The sequence below is a fragment of the Lontra canadensis genome, unplaced genomic scaffold (genome assembly GCF_010015895.1).
Source record: "Lontra canadensis isolate GAN:19392208 unplaced genomic scaffold, GSC_riverotter_1.0 scaffold51, whole genome shotgun sequence".
Taxonomy (NCBI): Eukaryota; Metazoa; Chordata; class Mammalia; order Carnivora; family Mustelidae; genus Lontra; species Lontra canadensis.
The window spans coordinates 6,222,226-6,243,130 of NW_022631045.1; the positions used below are offsets into that span (position 1 = coordinate 6,222,226).

Sequence of the window (20,905 nt, forward strand, 5' to 3'; positions counted from 1 at the left end):
TCACTTGGCAGGAGGCCAGGCTAAGTTAAGTAATCTCCTGTTTCCTCTGTTTGGCTTTTGTTCCCTGAAGGCTTTCTGTGCAGCTTTAGAGGATGAGAATGAAAATGGCGGCCTCCCAATCTCTGCCTGGAGCTGAAAGCTCGAGGCCACACTCCATGTTCACCAGGTCACGGTGTTTCTATCTCTAGCACACAGCCCATTTGGAATCTCCAAACCCTGCAGACTCCTACGGGAGGAAATTGGGGGTGATCTTGCTGGTTCTCCTGCTTATTGGGCCCCTGCTCAGGAGCAGTTGCTTAACTATGCTGCAGTTTGCAGTTTATGGCAACCCCGAGCTGAGAGCCCATTCCTGGGCTCGCTCTTGCAGCTGGCTTCCCTGTTCTGATGCCTGGGAGTTCTGCTGCACTCAGGCACCCAGTCTTCCTGTGACCCGAGGGTCTTGAGACCACATTGTCCCAGCTAGGTTTCGGCCCCCACTTAGCCGCCTGAGTGATGTCCCTCACCGGAGCAGACTTCTAAAAGTTCTGATTTTATGCTCCGCTGCTCCACCGTTTGCTAGGAGCTGGCTAACGGAGGACCCCCCCACCGGGTCTGTCTTCTCATTTATCACCTCGGATTCATTTCTCTGCACCTCCTACCTTACAAAAAGTCATCACTTTTCTACTCGTAGACTTGAAGCTATTCTTTTCTTCTATCTCCGGTTGAGTCTGCAGGTGTTCAGAATGATATGAAAACCTTCTAGCTGAATACCTGGGACCAGGCACAATTAAGATCTCCTACTCCACCATCTTGGACTCACTCCTATCCTTGCTCATTTCTTATTTACCTGCTATGTTTGTATATTTGTTTATTTCTCCATTTAGGTTTTGTTTGTTTTGCTTTACTTATTGTGGTAATATGATTATATGATTTGGGGACAGATAATTTAGAATTATTATATTTTCCTTGTGGATTGAACCCTCCTCATTTTAAAATGTCGTCCTTCATATCTAGTAATGCTTCTTGTTGTAAAGTCTGCTTTACTTGTAACTATACCATGTAAACACTAACTTGGTTTAGTGTTTACATGGTATATCTTTTCCAATCTTTTTCTTCGGTCTTTCTATATCTTTATTTTTGAAGTTTGAAGTTGGTCTTTCCTAAGAAGCATGCAGTTGGGTTTTAATTTTTTTTAAGACTTACTTATTTGAAAGAGAAAAAGCCATGTGCACACACCCATTTGAGTTAGAGGAGGGACAGAGGGAGAGAATCCCCAAGCAAACTCTTTCCTGAGCATGGAGCCCAACATGTGGCTCAGTCCCATGACCCATGAGATAGTGACCTGAGCCAAAACCAAGAATCAGTCACTCAACTGAATCAGCCATCCAGGCAGCCCTGCGCTTTACTTTTTTTAATGAGGTCTGACAATTTTCGACTTTTAATACAAGTTTTAGTTCTTTTACATTTAATGTACTTAGTGACATTTGAATATATTTATACCATGTTACTATTTGTTTTCTTTTTTTTTTTTTCATTTTATTTCTTTTCAGTGTTCCAAAATTCATTGTTTTTGCACCACACCCCGTGCTCCATGCAATACTGTTTGTTTTCTATCTGACTCACCTCTTTTATGTTCCTTCTTCTTTACTACTTTTGGCACATTCAAAATCTTAAAAGATTGGAGTGTCTTTTTCTTCAGTGACTTCATAGATATACTTAAAAAATATGAGTAGAATGAGGAGAATGGTGCCATAGAAGCTAAAAGAGGAATATATTTCAAGAAACCAGTGATCAGCTATGCTGAATATTACTGTGAGAATCATTAAGATGAAGACAGAGAAGAGGATCCATAGTATTTTTGCAACTTTGGAAGACTTTGATGACCTTATAAAACAATTTAATTGGTGGTGGGTTGAGAAGTGAAAGGAAGATGAGGAAGTTGAGTTAGCTTATATAAACAGCTTTCTTTAGAAGTATTGTAAGGAAGATGAGGAGAGAAATGGAATAGTAGCTAGAAAGTAGGGATGTGGCATTAAGGGAAAGAATTTCTTTTGTTTTCTTTGTTTTTTACTTGGAAAATATGCTTTTTGGAAGCTTGTTGAGCAGTTTTGAGCAGGTTTTTATGTCAGTGGAAATGATCAACTAGAGAGATCAATGATTTAGAAGAGATTAAATTTAAATTCAATAGGGATAAAGGTAATGTTCTTTTAGGTCCCCTAAATCAATTGTGTAAATACAGGACAGAGACTTGCCAGTGTTTCAGATGTAAAGGAGCCATGGGGGTATATTTGGTCTCAAAGCCTATAAGACTCAGCAGTGTAAAAGTCACTAAAATATGTCAGTGGATTCTTAAGCTGCCTTAAAGGACTTGATACAGGGTATCAGTATTATGAGATTGAATGTTACTATAGTCTTTTGTGCTTGTCATTCATTCACTCATTCATTCACCTGATAACTTATTTTCCTGCTGTACAGAGCTTGGGCAGTTAGACCTTATGTAAAATTTTGTGTCTCTTTCTATATCCCAAATTTTGAAGGATCCTGACAAACTAAGTAGTATTCAAAGGAAAGCAAACAGGATGGTGAAAAGCTGAAAGCAATGTCATGTGAATGGTCATTCATTCATTCAGCACACATTTATTGAGTATATAATACAAGCCAGACATATACTAGACACTGAAAAGAGAGCCAGTCTTGCCTTCACAGATCTTATATTCCACTGGGAGAGACAGTAGATAGATAATTTGTTAGGTTAAAATTGTCTACAAATTCTTTACAGCACCTCACATCAAGAGATGGTCTGTTTCCTTACCCTTTTTATTTAGGCTAGCCTTGTGACTTGATTTGACCAAAGGATATAGTAGAGCTCAAGAAGTATTGCAGCTTTAGCCGTTACCCTCTTAGAACCTGGAGACCACCATATGAAGAAAACCAGGCTCAGATCCTGAAGGATGAAAGGCAAGTGACAGCGGCCTAGCTGTGCAGTCAAGGTCCCAGTCCATCATTTTGCCCATGGTATCCTATCCAGGTTATAACCATCCAGTTATAGCAGACCTGAGCCAACCCAGAAGAACCACCCGGCTTAATCCATTGAATAGTGAGAATAAAAAACCATTGTTTTTAGCCACTAAGTCTTGGGATAGTTTGTTATGCAGAAAAGGCTAATATAGAAAATGTACCATGATGGTACGTGCTTTTAAGAAAAATGAGGTAGGGGGAATAGAGATTGGCAGCTGGAGAGAGACAGCTGCCTCCTGTAACTGCAGTATTACTTATAGCATCTTAAAAATTCTCTGTAAGGAGATAATATTTGAGAGAGACCTGAGAGAGTAAGTTATACAAAAATCTGAAGAAAGAGTATTTTAGGCAGAAAGAACATCAAGTACAAAGAGCATACTGTATGTTATGAAATTATAAGGAGATTGCCCAGAGTATAATGAGCAAAGGAAGGAATGACAGGAGGTATGATTAGATAGGATACCCAGGGTTAAATGATGGAGTAGCTTGCAAGCTATACTAAGAATTTTGGCTTTTATTTTTAAGTGTGACAGGCATGATGTTACTTGATTTATAATAATTAGACTGCTTAGGTATCGAAAAAATAGGGAGTCAAGAGTAGAAGCAAGGAAGTCAGTAGAGAATATTGTAACCCAAGAAAGAATGATACTGGTTTAGACTAGGATTTTTGTTAAGAAAGAGGTAAAGAATGGTCTACTTGATGATACAGTTTGAAAGTGAAGCCAGCAAGGGGCGCCTGTGTGGCTCAGTGGGTTAAGCCTCGGCCTTTGGCTCAGGTCATGGTCTCGGGGTCCTGGGATCAAGCCCCGCATCGGGCTCTCTGTTCATCAGGGAGCCTGCTTCCCCTCTCTCTGCCTGCCTCTCTGCCTACTTGTGATTTCTCTCTGTCAAATAAATAAATAAAATCTTAAAAAGAAAAAAAAAAAGTAAAAAGAAAGTGAAGCCAACGAAGTTGATGGGTTGGGGATAAGAAAAAAGTAAGGAAGAATGGCTTACTTAGGTTTTTGGCCAAAGCAGTAAAGAACAAGAAACCTTACTATAATGAGAATCTTGGAGGCATCTAATATTTAAAATGTTGCACATATGTGTGAAGTCTCTCTTCTATGCCTTTGTGAGGACAGAAGTATGTTTACTGAGACGAGACCATGAGCAGTTTGAATATTGGACCTCTATGTGGAAGACTGTTCTTATAGTTGGAGTTATATTAGTTCCCCTTCAAAAGATATCAGTCAGCTAGTTATTATGGAGTACCTTCTGGGATCCAGGCCCTGTTCTAGGCACTGCAGCCACAGCAGTGGAAGAAGAGAAGTTCAGAAGAGCAGTGAAGTGAACTTGAGATTGAGAACTGCTGGAGGACAATTTGTTAGGGATATCATAGGAAGTGTTCATTTATTGGGTAATGAGGTGTAGAACCCTTTAAGACTCTTCCAACTCTATGTTTCAGTGATTCTCTACACCTGATACACTGAATCAAGATTCAAAGTTTTCTTCAAATTCTCCTGTCTCTACATGATTGTTTTTTTAAACAGCTTTATTGATATATAATTCATGTACCATGTGATTCATCGTTTCAAGTGTACAATTCAGTCGTTTCTGATATATTTACAGATATGTGCAGCCATCACCACTGTTGATTAGACTATTTTCATTACCTCACAAAGAAACCCCATATCCTTTAGCCAAAAAGCCTCCTTCCCCTATCCCCTCCCCTTCTCCCTTCTCCTAATTCCCAGTTCTATTTCACTTATCTGCATGTTTGTCCTTCTACCAGTACCACACTATCTTTGGTGACTTTTGCTTTTTTTTTCTCTCTCTTTTTTAAATTTTATTTCTTTTCAGTGTCCCAGAATTCATTGTTTATGCACCACACCCAGTGCTCCAGGCAGTACGTGCCCTCCATAATACCCACCACCAAGCTCACCCAACCCCCTCCTCCCCTCCCCTCCAAAACCCCCAGTTTCTTTCTCAGAGTCCACAGTCTGTCATGGTTCATCTCCCCCTCCAATTTCCCCCAACCCACTTCTCTTCATCTCCCAACATACTCTATATTATTCCTTAGGCTCCACAAGTAAGTGAAACCCTATGATAATTGACTCTCTCTGCTTGACTTATTTCACTCAGCATAATCTCCTCCAGTCCCATCCATGTTGATACAAAAGTTAGGTATTCATCCATTCTCATGGAGGCATAATACTCCACTGCATGTATGGACCATATCTTCTTTATCCATTCATCCATTGAAGGGCATCTTGGTTCTTTTTACAGTTTGGCAACTGTGGCCATTGCTGTTATGAACATTGGGGTACACTACATCTGTATCTTTGGGGTAAATACCCAGTAGTGCAATTGCAGGGTCATAGGGAAGCTCTATTTTTAATTTCTTAAGGAATTTCCACACTGTTCTCCAAATTGGCTACACCAACTTGCATTCCCACCAACAGTGTAAGAGGGTTCCCCTTTCTCCACATCCTCTCCAACACTTGTTGTTTACAGTCTTGTTGATTTTGGCCATTCTAACTGGTGTAAGGTGGTATCTCAATGTGGTTTTGATTTGAATCTCCCTGATGGCTAATGATGAACATTTTTTCATCTATTAGCCATTTGTATGTCTTCTTTGGAGAAGTGTCCATTCACAGTCTTCTGCCCATTTTTTGACGTGATTATCTGTTTTGTGTGTGTTGAGTTTGAGGAGTTCTTTATAGATCTTCGATATTAGCCCTTTGTCGGTAGTGTCATTTGTGAATATCTTCTCCTATTCTGTGGGTTGCCTCTTTGTTTTGTTGACTGTTTCCTTTGCTGTGCAATAGCTTTTGATCTTGATGAAGTCCCAAAAGTTCATTTTCGCTTTTGTTTCCTTGGCCTTTGGAGACATATATGAAAGAAGTTGCTGTGGCTAATGTCAAAGAGGTTACTACCTATGTCCTCCTTAGGATTTTGATAGATTCCTGCCTCACGTTGAAGTCTTTTATCCATTCGAGTTTATCTTTGTGTATGGTGTAGGAGAATGGTCAAGTTTCATTCTTCTACATATAGCTGTCCAATTTTCCCAGCACCATTTATTGAAGAGACTGGTTTTTTTCCCCTGTATATTTTTTCCTGCTTTGCCAAAGATTATTTGACCATAGAGTTGAGGGTCCATATCTGGGCTCTCTACTCTGTTCCACTGGTCTCTGTGTCTGTTTTTATGCCAGTACCATGCTGTCTTGGTGATCACAGCTTTGTAGCAAAGCTTGAAATCAGGCAAGGTGATGCCCCCAGTTTTGTTTTTCTTTTTCAGCATTTCCTTAGAAATTTGGGGTCTCTTAATAGTTCCATACACATTTTAGGGTTGTTTGTTCCAGCTCTTTGAAAAATGCTAGTGGAATTTTGATCGGGATGGCATTGAAAGTATAGATAGCTCTAGGCAGTATAGACATTTTAACAATGTTTATTCTTCCAATCCATGAACATGGAATGGTCTTCCATCTTTTTGTGTCTTCTTCAATTTCTTTCATAAGTGTTTTGTAGTTCCTTGAGTACAGATCCTTTACCTCTTTGATTAGGTTTATTCCCAGGTATCTTATGGTTCTTGGTGCTATAGTAAATGGAATTGATTCTCTGATTTCCCTTTCTGTATTTTCATTATTAGTCTATAAGAAAGCAACTGATTTCTGTACAGTGACTTTGTATCCTGCCACATTACTGAATTGCTCTATGAGTTCTAGTAGTTTGGGGATGGAGTCTTTTGGTTTTCCCATACAAAGTATCATGTCATCTGCGAAGAGAGAGAGTTTGACTTCTTCATTGCCAATTTGAATACCTTTTATTTCTTTTTGTTGTCTAATTGCTGTTACGAGGACTTCTAGTACTATGTTGAACAAGAGTGTCGATAGTGGGCATCCTTGTCATGTTCCTGATCTCAAAGGGAAGGCTGTCAGCTTTTCTCCATTGAGGATGATATTCTTTGTGGGTTTTTCATAGATAGATTTTATGAAGTTGAGGAATGTTCCTTCTATCCCTATACTTTGAATCATTTTAATCAGGACCAGATGCTGTATCTTGTCAAATGCTTTTTCTGCATCAATTGGGAGGACCATGTGGTTCTTCCCTCTTCTCTTATTGATTTGTTCTGTCACATTGATTGATTTGCAGATGTTGAACCACACTTACATCCCGTGGATAAATACCACCTGGTCGTGGTGGATAATCTTTTTAATGTACTGTTGTATCCTATTAGCTAGGATCTTGTTGAGAATCTTAGCATCCATATTCATCAGGGATATTGGTCTGAAATTCTCCTTTTGGTGGGTTCTTTGCTTGGTTTGGGGATCAGAGTAATGCTGTCTAAAGAGTCTGGAAGTTTTCCTTCTGTTTCTGTTTTTTGCAACAGCTTCAGGAGAATAGATATTATTTCTTCTTTTAGTGATTGGTAGAATTCTCTAGGGAATCTTTGTAATAAGTTTTAATTTTGTGAAGTGCAAGTCCTCTGACTGTATTCTTTTTTTTAGGACTGTTTCAGCTGTTCTGGGTCCCCTGGAATTCCATATGAATTTTAGAATCAGGTTGTCAATTTTTACAAAGAAGTTAGCTGGATTCTGATAGAGATTGTGTTGAATCTGTAAGTCAGATTAGGGAATATTGCATCTTAACATGTTAGGCCATTGATTCATGGACATGGGATTTTTCCCATTCATTTAGATAATTTAATTTCTTTCAACACTAATTTTATAGTTCTAAGTGTACAGGTTTTGCACTTTATAAGTTTATTCCTAAGTGTATTATTCTTTTTGATGCTAGTATGAAAAGAATTATTTTCTTAATTTCATTTTTATATTATTCATTGAAAATGTATAGGAATATCACTGATTTTTATATATTGGTCTTATCACCCGCAACCTTGCTGAACTTGTTTATTAGTTCCAGTGCTTTTTTAGTGGTTTCAGGAGAATATTGTGTCGTCTGTGAATAGAGGTAGCTTTACTTCTTCCTTTCCTGTGCGGATCCCTTTATTTCTTTTTCTTACCTAATTGCCCTGAGTAGTCTCCAGTATAATATTTTGAAAAGTTGTGAGAACAGATAGTCTTATCTTGTTTCTGATATTAGGGAAAAGCATCCAATCTTTACCCCATTAGTAGGATATAACTGTGGGGTTTTTATGGATGCCCTTTATCAGGTTCATAAGTTCCCTTCTATTTTTGTTTTTTACTCTGTAGATGTAATGTATCATATTAATTGATTTTTGGTTGTTAAACCAACCTCACATCCCTGGGATGAATTTCAGTTGGTCTGGTGTATAATTTTTTTAAAATGTGGCTAGATTCAGTTTGCTTGCATTTTGTTGAGGTTTTTTTTTTTTTTTTAAATCCATACTCATAAGAAATATTAGTCTGTAGTTTTATTGTGATGTCTGTGGTTTTAGTGTCAAGATAATGTGGGCCTTATAAAATGAGTTAGGAGGTGTTTCCTCCTCTTCTATAAACCACCTAGGCTCAGCCTTTGCTTTGTGCAAAGTTTTTTGATTACTGATTCAGTCTCTGAAGTTGTTAAAGCTCTCTTCAATTGTCTGTTCCTTCTTGAGTTAAGTTTCAGTAATTTGTATATTCCAAGGAATTCGATCACTTTATCTAAATTGCCGAATTTGTTGAAATGCAGTTGTTCTTAGTATTCTTTCATAGTCTTTTATATTTCTTTAAGGTTGATAGTAGCATTGGTTTCTAATTCTAGTAATTTGACTGTGTTGTTTTTCTTGGCCAAACAAGCTTAAGGTTTGTATTGCTGATCAACAAGTTAAAGGATTCTTTCCAAAGAACCAGCTGTTGGGATTGTTAATTTCTCTCTCTCTCTCTCTTTTTTTCTTTTGTTCTCTCTTTGATTTCTATTTTAACTTTAACTCTGTCCTTCCTTTTACTTGCTTTAGGTTTATTCTTCTTTTTAGTGTTTTAAGGTTGAAGTTAGGTCATTGATTTAAGATCTCTCTATTAACATGGGCATTTATAGCTATAATTGCCATGTTGTAGACACTGGTTTCGTTGTACTCCATGAGTTTTAATATATTGTGTCTTCATTATCATTTATCTTAAAGTACTTTCTGATTTTCCTTTTGATTTCTTTTTTGACTTGTTGATTGTACAAGAGTATGTTTAATTCCCACAAATCTATTTCTTAAATATGTCCTTGTTTTTATTTCTAATTTTATACCATTGTGTTTGGAAAACATGATGTATTATTTCTATCCTTTTAATTTATTTATGTCTCTTTAATAGCCTAGTACATGGCTTCTCCTGGAGAATGTTTCATGTGCACTTGAGAAGAATGTATATTCTGTTTTTATTTGGTGAAGTGTTCTATAGATTAACAGACATTATATAGATGTCTGTTAGATCTAGTTGGTTTAAATGTTGTGCAGTTTTGTTTTCTTGTTGATCTTCTGTCCATTAATTGAAAGTGGAGCATTAATTTTTGTTGTTGAATTGTCTTTTTTCTCTGTTTATGTCTTTTAGTTTCTGTTTTTGTGCTCTGTTGTTTGATGCATGTATGTTTATAATTGCCAAATCTTTTTTTTTTTTTAAGATTTTATTTATCTATTTGACAGAGATCATAAGTAGGCAGAGAGGCAGGCAGAAAGAGAGGAAGGGAAGCAGGCTCCCTGCTGAGTGGAGAGCCCGAAGCGGGGCTTGATCCCAGGACCCTGGAATCACGACCCAAGCCGAAGGCAGAGGCTTCAATCCACTGAGCCACCCAGGTGCCCCTATAATTGCCAAATCTTAATGAATTGGCCCTTTTATCATTATTAAATGTCCCTTTTAAAGTCTCATTTACATTTTTTGTTTCAAAGCCTATTTTGAGTATATGCACTCTAGTTTTTCTGTGATTGATTTTTTTTTCATGATACATCTTTTTGCATCCTTTGACCTTCAGACTGTTTGTCTTTTAATCTGAAGTGTGTCTCTGGCAGATAGCATGAAGTTGGGTCATGTTTTTTAAATCAAATCTGATAACTTTTTGATTGATTGGATTATTTAATCCATTCACATATATTATTATTAACATAGTTGCATTTACATCTGATTGACTTTTTGTTTCTATATCTCATGTCTTTTTTACTCCTTTATTAATCTTCTTTTACTACTTTCTTTTACATTGAGTGAATGTTTTCTATGTAGCTTTTTAATATCATTAATTAGTTTTTCATGGTTTTTGAGATTTTTAAAAAGTGATTGGGGTGCCTGGGTGGCTTAGTAGGTTTAGTGTCTGCCTTTAGCTCAGGTCATGATCCCAGGCTTCTGGGATCAAGCTCTAAATCAGACTGACTGCTCAGTGGAGTCTCTGCTTCTTCCTCTCCCTCTCCCTCTACCCCACCCATTGTGTACTCTCTTTCTGTCTCAAATAAATAAATTCTTTAAGAAATTTTTTTAAATTTTATTTATTTATTTGACACAGAGAGAGACAGATCACAAGTAGGCAGAGGCAGGTAGAGGGGGATGGGGAAGCAGGCTCCCTGCCAAGCAGAGAGCCTGATGCAGGGTTTGATCCCAGGACCCTGAGATCATGACCTGAGCCAAAGGCAGAGGCTCAACCCACTGAGCCACCCAGGCACCCCTCTTTAAAAAAATTTTTAAGAGTTTATTTGAGCAAAAATCTATTTGAAATGGGTATTGCCAAACTGAAATTGGTTAAGAACACTCCACTGACAGGAGCTAGGGGAAATGTTTTTATAGAGAAGAGGCAGAAGCAAAACAAATTATTTGATTGGCTGCAGCTTAACCATTTGCTTTATTTAGAAAAGCCTAGTTGACTGTGATTAGTCCTCCTCAGGTTTTAATTTCTTAATGTTAAGGGATTTACAGCCTTAGGTTTTGATTTGGTTATATAGGCTAGTAAAGCATTAAAGCCACTTCAGTCTAATGGCTTCTTTATTTAATCAATTTAACATTACTTTATAGATTTTCTCATCTTTGACTTTCTGCATTTTTACTATGATTTAGATTTACTATGTTTTTAGATTTATTGTGTCTTTAGATTTCTTTTTATTTATCTTACTTGGAGTGTGTTGACCTCATTAGATGTGTAGGTTTTTGTTTTTCAGTAAACTATGGAAGTTTTTAACTATTTTTTCTTCAAAGTTTTCTTTGATTTTCTTTCTCTCCTCTTCTTCTAGTACTCCCATTACATGTATATTTGTGAGTCTAATGATGTCCCACATCTTTCTAAGGCTCTGTTCTTTCTTCTTATTTTTTATTTTAGATCTTTGGCTTCCTTAATCTCAATTGTTCTATCTTCAAGTTCACTAATTCTTTCTTATGCCAGTTCAGATCTACTCTTCAGCACCTCTAGTGGTTTTTTTAAAAATTTTGTTCTGTAGATCTATAATGACTATTTTGGAATCTTTTCCCATAAATACATCTGATCACTTTCACAGGTAGTTTCTGTTGCTGCTTTTTTCATTACATATGCATGGCTCATACTGTCATACTTTGCTTTTTCATTGCATGCCTTGCATATTTTGTTGGAAACTGAACATTTTATATTATGTGTCATAGCAGCTCTGGGTACTTGTCCACCCCAGGGAGGGCTTATTATTTTTATTTTATTTGTTTAGTAACTGTCAGTATTATTTTAGTGAAATTGTTACCCCCACCTTGAAATGTTCAGTTTCTTACACTGCTCCCCAAGGAGGTATGGCTTTGGGTATGCCATCAGTTACCATGGGATGACAGTGGTACTAGTAGGGCACTCTTCCTCTCTTTTCTTGATCATACCCAACTGTAAACTACCCTAATTTCTGACCAGTTACTCAGTCATTCTCAACAATGCTCTGAGATATAAATTCCTCTATAAACTAATACAATCAAATAGTTGCTTCTTTGATGGAACAGTTTCTGGGATCAGTGTTTGATATTTGTTCTGACCCCAGAGGGGTTCCTCTCTGCTTGCTTGTTCCCTGGTTCTGTCCTGTGAATTGGCCTATAATCTATGCTGTATGTTCACGAGATTCATGAATCTTCTTCCAATTATTTTTTTGTCCCTGTGAGCATCCTCCATGCTATGTTGCAAATGAAGTTTGTTCCTTTGGAAAGAAATTAGGGGCTCTCTGTTTTATGGCCTGTGTACTTCACAGGCAAAATATCTGCTGGGACTCTGGAGCTGAGGGTGGAAACTATGGCAGTCTTCTCTCCAAGTGAAACCCCCACTGTTGGAGCCAAGCATGCAGTGCAGGGAGCAGTAGTCTTCTTGGCTTGCCTCTTCTATGTGAGACTACCATGCCTGATGGACTGGGAAAAGGGCTCTTGAGACCCAGTATTCTAAGGGAACCACAATTAAGGTATAACTTCTGTATCACTTCCTTAGGACTTAGCCTTGGTGTCAGGCAGCTGGGAGCAGGAAGGGAAATATGGAGAGCCTGCTCCTCCCAAGAAGAAAGTCCTTTGTGCAGGAGCTGGGGAGAGAGGGAGCCCTGTTTTTTGGCTGCAGCAGTCCAGTGCCTGAGCTGGGAGGAAAGAAGGAAGAAGCTGTTTTTGTTCAAATACCAGTTTCCTGCCTTTCTTACTGAATTTTTCATAGGTTTTCTTGAATGGATGTTTCTTTTTCACTTTTAAGACCATTTTCAGAGGTTTTAAGTGATTGGGGTTTTTTACATAATTTTCACCAGTTCCAGTGGGGAGCAGATCAGTGGAACTCCTCATGTCAGAAGTCAAAATATCTGCCTCCACATGATTTTACCATCTTTGTTTTAAGAAATGTGGGTGGCCTTTAAGAACCCTTCAGACAGTAGATGATAATGATAATACTTTTTACTTCTGTCTTACAGATTTGGTATGTAGATATTCATAAGTTATAATGAAAGTTAAAGAATATATAAAAACCCATGAAAAGATCTAAGAAAGACCCAAGGATATAAGGCAACTTGTATCTTCTTATTCCTCAGATTGGTGTGCTTGTTATGAAACTTACATTAGTAACAATTATTATACTTGATTAGATAAAATTATTATCATCAAATTATAACTATTATTATTAGTTACATATAATTATTAATAATTCTATCTAGCTTTGAAATTCTTGTTATTTATAGAATATTTGCTTATTTTCTCTTGTGCTTGTTAGATTTCTTACTCAGATGTTTTGCAGAATTTATTTATTTTTTAAAGCACCTACTTGTAACACTCTTGTTTACCTGTTTTCTGAGTCTTTGGAGTGGTTTTACTTCTGTGAAGCTGGTACATGATGCAAGAAAATAATGGAATAGTGACTCATCACTTTTCCTACTCCTCCACAAAGAGTATCTCAAGCCCCATCTGTATACTCAGAGATGTGTTGATAATACATAAATATCTAAGGCAAGATTGCTCTTCAAGGTATTTATTATCTAATGGGTAAATAGACATATTTAAATGATAAATCACAGTCATGATTTCAATCTTCTCCAGGAAGAAGGGAACCTGGGATGAGATTATATAAAAAAGTAGACTAATGCCTAGTCACTGTCCTCATCATCATGGTCTTGATCATAGGTTTGTTGAGCCCTAGTGATTTGAGGAAAGTATAAATTTATAATGTCATTGAACTGCAGGAGGTCAACATACCTTACTAAATTTTTTAAAAAGATTTTATTTATTTATTTGACAGAGAGAGAGAAAGCACTAGCAGGGGGAGCAGCATGCAGAGGGAGAGGGAGAAGGAGGCTCTCTGCAAAGCAGGGAGCCAGATGCAGGACTCAATCCCAGGACCCTGGGATCATGACCTGAGCCAAAGGCAGACACTTAACCATCTGAGCCACCCAGGCTCCCTTATAGTAAATTTTTTAATAAACTTTAAAAAATTGAAATATATGTATTTATAAAGGTACACAGATCATAAATATACAACTCAATAAATTGTCACAAAGTGAACCAATTTATGTAGCTATTACCCAGATTAAGAAAACCAGACAAAACCTCTCCCCATGGGGCACCTGGGTGGCTCAGTAGGTTGGACCTCTGCCTTGGGCTCTGGTCATGATCTCGGGGTCCTGGGATTGAGCCCTGCATTGGTCTCTCTGCTCAGCAGGGAGCCTCCTTCCCGCTCCCCCATACCCCACACCTGTCTCTCTGCCTAGTTGTGATCTCTGTCAAATAAATGAATAAAATCTTAAAAAAAAAACAAAAAAACCTCAGGTACATTTCCTGTCATTCCCCACTCCCCAAAAGTGATCTCTGTCCTAGCTTTTATTGCCATAGATCAGCTTTGCCTGTTTTCTGAACTTTGTATGGGTGGAATCATATAGCATGCAGTCTTCTGTATTTGTCTTCTTTCATTTATTATCTTTGTGAGATTCATTTATGTAGCAGTGAATGCAGTAGTAATGATTCCCTCATTTTTATTGCTGTATAGTATTCCATGGTATGAATATCCTGCATTTATTAATTTTTTTCTGTTGTGTCATCTCTTTTTTTTTTTTTAAAAGATTTTATTTATTTCTTTGACAGAGATCACAAGCAGGCAGAGAGGCAGGCAGAGAGAGAGGAGGAAGCAGGCTCCCTGCTGAGCAGAGAGCCCGATGAGGGGCTCGATCCCAGGACCCTGGGATCATGACCTGAGCTGAAGGCAGAGGCTTTAACCCACTGAGCCACCCAGGCGCCCTGTGTCATCTCCTTTTCTTATTGACTTCTGAGAAAATCATATATTTTGGTATTCTAGACATGAGTCTTTGTGTTGTAGGTATCTTCTCTCTGTGGCTTGCTTTTGCCTCTTAATGGTATCCATTCATTGTACAGAAATTTTAAAATTTTAATATATTCCAGTTTATCCAATTTTTCCTTTATACTTAGTGTGTTTTATTTTGCCTAGGAAATTTTTGCCTGTCTCAAGGTCATGAAGATAATTTCTGAAACCTTTATTATCTTGCATAATTATACTTATAATAAACTAGAATCAATTTTTGTATATCATGTGAGATATTAATATAGATATCCAGGTGGTCCAATATTATTTACTGAAAAGAATGTTCTTTCACCTGGTGATCTACAGTATTACTTTGTTATAAGTCAAGTAACTTCATATTTATGGAGACCTTTTTGTATTTTCTCTCTTCTGATTGTTAAATTCTTTGTCTTTATGCCAATACCATACTATTTTAATTTGTGTAGCTTCATAACACATCTTTACTTTTGGTAGTGTAAATCCTACTTAAGATTTTTTTACTATGTTTGGCCCTTTGCACTTTAACATAAATTAGGAATTATTGTATCAATTTGCATGTGAACATGAACAAGTGTACACATACACATTCCTACTCTAACCTTCTGGGGTTATGATCGGGATTGCCATGAATCTGTAGATCATTTCAGGAGAATTGACATCTTTACAATACTGAATTTTCCAATCCAGGAGCAAGACATATCATTCTGTTTATGTATGTGATCTTTAATTTGTTTCAATAAGGCTTTTCCGTGTTCTGGGTTGTAATCATATACTTAATTTGTTAAATTTATCCTTAGGCGTCAATTTTTTAAATGCTACTATAGATTGTGGTATTTCAAAAGTTTATATTGTATAGTCATTTTTTTCTAAGACATAACTATTGAGTTTGTATATTTGCTGTTGTGTATCTAACAACTTGTTAAATTCATTTAATTCTATGATTTTTGTCTTTAGATCCTTTTGGATTTTCTACATACTCAGTCGTGTCATCTGTGAAGAATGACAGTTTCATTCTAATCATTATTTCTTTTTTTTTTAATTGGGAAAGGAAGGGAGCATTTATTAAAATGGCTAGACCCTTGAATATAATGTTAAATAGAAATTATGATAGTAGGTATCTTTTTTCTTGTTGATGATCTCAGAGCCAAAGGTCTCATCATTTTACTAAGTATGTTTGCTATATTTTTTGATGACTTCTATTACATAAAAGAACTTCCCTTCCGTTCCTAGTTTACTAAAAGTTTTTGTTACGAATATGCATTGAGTTTTCTACATCTATTGAGATGATTATAGGATATTTATTCTTTATTCTATTAATGTGGTGAATTACATTGATTCATTTTCTAATGTTGAAGCCAGTCTTAGATTCTCAGTCATGATATTTAGCCTGATTTGATAAGCTAATATTTTATTTGTTTTTGCATTTATGTTCATCTTATGATACTTCTCTCAGGGTTTGTTATTAAAGATATGCTAGCCTCATAAAAAGAGTTGAAATGAGGGGTGGGGGAGGTTTTCTTTCTTTTAGTTTTTGGAAAAATTCACTGATGAAACCATCCAGACCAGGCTTTTTATTTGTGGGAAGATTTTAATTATAGATCCAATTTCTCAAAAAGAGAGGATCCTTTTGGTATTCTATTTCTTCTTGTATCAGTTTTGATATATTACATTTTTCCTGGAGTTTATTGCTTTTTTTTTTTAAAGATTTTTTATTTATTTATTTGACAGACAGAGATCTCAAGTAGGCAGAGAGGCAGGCAGAGAGAAAGGAGGAAGCAGGCTCCCCGCTGAGGAGATAGCTCCACACAGGGCGCATCCCAGGACCCTGGGATCATGACCTGAGCCAAAGACAGAGGCTTTAACCCACTGAGCCGCCCAGGCGCCCCATTTCCTGGAGTTTATTTCATTTAAATTTCAAATGCTTTGGTATGAATTTGATCAATTTTTTCAGAGAACTAAACTTTAACTCTGTTAATTCTCTTGAATGCTAATTTCTATTACATTTTCCTTGATGCATGGGTTATTTACAAATACAGTAATTAATTTCCAAGCATTAGGATCCCCTATGTGTGTTTATTATTGTTGTCCACCTTAATTCTACTGAAGTCAATTAGCATATTTCATATAGTACTTCTCAAACTGTGATAGAGGACTTGTTCCTTTTTCCCAATTTATGTTGGACTAGCAACTTTTAAAAAATACAATAAAAATGAATTTATTAGAAAATCAAAATAAAAAGATATATAAGAGCAAAGCCCCAGGTTTATTTTTTTATTATTAGGTTCTATAGAGACGCACTACTATATCAAATGGCTATATTTTCTAAACACTTATTCTCAATATCTAAACCTATCTAGTTGTGGTCCATTAACACCTGTGAACCAGCACTAGTCCATGGGAAACACTTCCATGTTGCACTGCTTGTTGTGATTTTAGTCTTCAGAGTTTGTTGAGACTTGCTCTATAACCTTCCACATTTTCAGCTTCAGTAAATGTTCCTCATGCAGTTTAAAAGAAGGCATATTCTATACTTGCAGAGTGGAGTGTTTTATGTATGTTACTTAGATTGTTTCTTTATCATGTTTTTTAACTTAACTATATTGAGACATAATTTACATGCAATAAAATATATCTATTTAAATGCACTGTTTGATGGATTTTTGACAAATGTAGACACCCAAGTAACCACTAACACAATTAATAGAGAACATTTTAAAAACTCACTGCCAGTCCCTAACCCCAACTCAGGCAATCATCACCATTCTATGTTTTGCAGCTATGGGTTTGATTAGATAGATTTGTGGGGGTTTTTTCTGTTTTTGTTGTTGTTGTTGTTGTTGTTGTTTTAATGGGGAAAGAGGCCCAGAAGGAGAGGGAGAGACAGAACCTAGTACAGAGGCCGATGTGGGTCTTGATCTCACATTCCTGAGATCACGACCCGAGCTGAAATCAAGAGTCAGATGCTTAACTGACTGAGCCACCTAGACACCCCTAGAGATGTCTTTTCTAACATTTCATATAAGCGTAATTATATAGTATGTGCTATTTTGTGTCTGATTTCTGTGAAGGATATAAATAGTGCAGAATTTGGGCTCATTACAATGCATTTTCCTTATCTCTAAGATCTTGACCCTCAAGACCTGGCTGACTTGGTAGAACTCCAGTGCTTTCCTACTAATATGTTTTTTTCAGCTCTTGTAGTTGGAGTCAGTGGGATGGTTGGTCTAAAACAATAGTTCATGGTAGCCAAAGGCAGAAGAGCTCTGGCAGTATTTAGTGAAGGTACAGTGGTATAGACATCAGGTGTGAGGGTGAGTGTTCTAACTAAATGGAATTCAGATGACTCTCCCAAGAAATCTGAGCAGGTTTGAAAGATCCAAAAGTAGATTGTGTCCATTAAATATAGGCTATATATCATTATATCAGTCAAGATTCAGTGCCAGAAACTGGATGTTCTAAACAGGAGAGCGTTAAATACAATGAGTTAGTGTTTACAGATTGTTGGAAGGTTTGAAGGAGTGAATTCTAGACTTGGCCTACAAAAATGACTCCCAAAATAGTGCTAGAGCTGCTCTGTCAGGGAAACTGCTATGTTGTGGACTGCCACTAGCACTGCACAAGAAGCACAGTTGCTGCCACTACCATACCACGATCTCACTGATAGCAGCAAGAACAAAGAGGACCAGCAAGAAAGCCTTGCTATCCCTTGAGCCTTCCAGATCTTGCAAGATTGCCCTTCACTGAGAGATCCGAATTAGAATCACACACTACTTGTAAAGAATATAGGAGTTGTAGTTTTCCAAGTTTTAGGAAGACAGAATGAGGGTAGAATGAGAGCTGACCAAAGTTTCTACCATGCACATAAATTGAAAGTGCATTGTGCCTCTGACTTAAAGAGGGTGAGTGGTAATTCAACCATATTCTAAATTGTTGGTTCTTTTTCTGTAACTCTGCCATCAGTAAATGTAGTGTTTAATGCAACTTTTTTTTAAAGATTTTATTTATTTATTTGACAGAGATCAAAAGTAGGCAGAGAGGCAGGCAGAGCGAGAGAGAGGAGGAAGCAGGATCCCTGCTGAGCAGAGATCCCGATGTGGGGCTCGATCCCAGGACCCTGAGATCATGACCTGAGCTGAAGGCAGAGGCTTTAACCCACTGAGCCACCCAGGCACCCCTTTAATGCATCTTTTAATTTAAGTGTCTCTGTTTTTTTCTAGCTGCTAAATGAGCATATTATGGTCTATGATTTAAATATCCAGAGTACATATCAATCAATTACAGGTCATATTTGAGTTCAATTAATATTTAAATATTTGTTGAAGACATACAAAATGCCTGGCATCACCTTGGAAACACTAAACATTCAAACATCTTACCAAGATTGACATTACCTAATTCAAGATTATTTCAAAGGTAATCATGAAATCAATTCATTTCATAACCAAGTGCATATGGAAACTTTCATCAACTTCATTTGTAATTCTTGCTATATATTCAAAGACACTCCATAATATATCCCATAAGTGTTCATAGCAATTCAGATCTTGATATGGAAATGTCAGTAGGATCCTCAAGGGCAAAAAGCTAAATATAGCTTCCTCTAGCGTTGCGCTTTCTACTACAGCACCGTATTTGTTGATCTGTTTTCCCTGCTTTCTTCTTCCTGTATAAGTTGGTGGTATGATACTAATAAAAGGCTTGGTTATGGTCTGGACAGTTTATACACCAGTGCTGTCTAGATGTGTTTTGGTTTGTTGTAAGATACTGAGGTTTTCTGAGGTTTTCACAAGCCATAGATGGTTTGTACTCAGGGGAAGAATGAAAAAATAAAAACAAACACAAAGAGACTGGTGAACCGTAGTATGATTGTTAGCTCAAGCATTAAGCAGTGAAAATATTCAGGACTAGAAGTTAGAAGGCATATAATGCTTAAATAGCTTTAATGTGACTTTTTTGGGCTAGTATTTTTGTATGTCAGATTCTGTTTATGATTCATAATGATTCTGAATTTGAAATTCAGCTCAGTTTCCTTCCATCTTGCTGTTTGCATTAGAAAGAATTCATTACAAAGAATTCTAAAAAAAGAACTGATGTAATTTTATTTTAGGGCACAGTGAATCTAAGACTACTCCATAAGTATTCTAATTAGGATCATTTCGGAGAATAGGGAGCATTTCCTTTAACATTATTTTTATTATCTTCATTTATTAGTTCATTCACCTGTATTAATAAGTATGATTTTTAGAACTGGGTAAGTTGCATTTTCTAATACTTTGTGTGTGTGTGTGGAAATGTAAGGCTTGATATGACTCTGAAAGTTCCCTTGAATTGCTTTACCTCCTTCAGAAAGATACCCTCCTTCATAGTTGAATATTCTTCCCTTTACAGAAAAAAGTTTTGGAGTGAGACCATTATTTTATATACCTAAACATCCACTTAATCTCTGATCAAGTATTTGAATGGCAACATCTGACCAGTGAAATATTTGAAATATTTCATTGAAATATTTGAGTGAAATATTTGAGTGTTTTTCAAATTAATTCCTGATCATAGCTTTCTTTCACTATTTTTTCCAGAGGCTATCTTTGATTGTTGGGTATCTGTAGTGCTTCGCTAAACAAATTTAATTTATGCTATTGTGATTTCTACTTAGCTTATAAAATAATTTTGTCAAGAAGATGAATATGTGGGAAAGTATCAGAGAATTCTAATTAAGAGTGTTTTTCTTTATTTGAGACTTTAGAAAATATCAATAATGAAGTATGTTTTAATCCATTTATTTTTTCTTTTTCCTTTCAGGTGGATCTCCTTACTTAGCAACCAAAATAAATGAAGCAAAAGACTTATTAGAAGCAACCACCAAACATTGATCAATACTTAAGAATCATTCTGAAGGAAAAGAAAGGAGAATATAAAACAAAAAAGTCTTGCAAATTAATCTAAACCACGTTGTTCATAATTTTCATACCTGTACTGACCACAATCATTTGTTCCACTATTAAGGTATATAATAATAAAAGATTAACAATCTATCTTTTATTATCTTTCTTTTTAAAGATTTTATTTATTTGAGAGAGAGCACAAGCAGGGGGAACAGCAGTGGGAGAGGGAGAAGTAGGCTCCCTGCTGAGCAGGAAGCCTGATGTGGGGCTTGATCCTAGGATGCTGAAATCGTGACCTGAGCTGAAGGCAGACGTTTAACTTATTGAGTCACCCAGATGCCCCTATCTTTTTATTATCTTTTAAAGGA

At 36.6% G+C, this 20,905-nt stretch overlaps 1 protein-coding gene across 1 annotated transcript in view; it reads left to right on the forward strand.

Annotated features, from left to right (window-relative positions):
* Positions 1–20,687, forward strand: part of DNAJC15 (DnaJ heat shock protein family (Hsp40) member C15) — an 83,312-nt gene extending 62,625 nt beyond the window's left edge. Inside the window, exon 6 of the mRNA XM_032873961.1 lies at positions 20,455–20,687. Coding sequence (XP_032729852.1) covers positions 20,455–20,525 — 71 coding nt within the window. The 3' untranslated portion in view covers positions 20,526–20,687. The remainder of the gene's footprint in view (positions 1–20,454) is intronic.
* Positions 20,688–20,905: the final 218 nt, after the last annotated feature.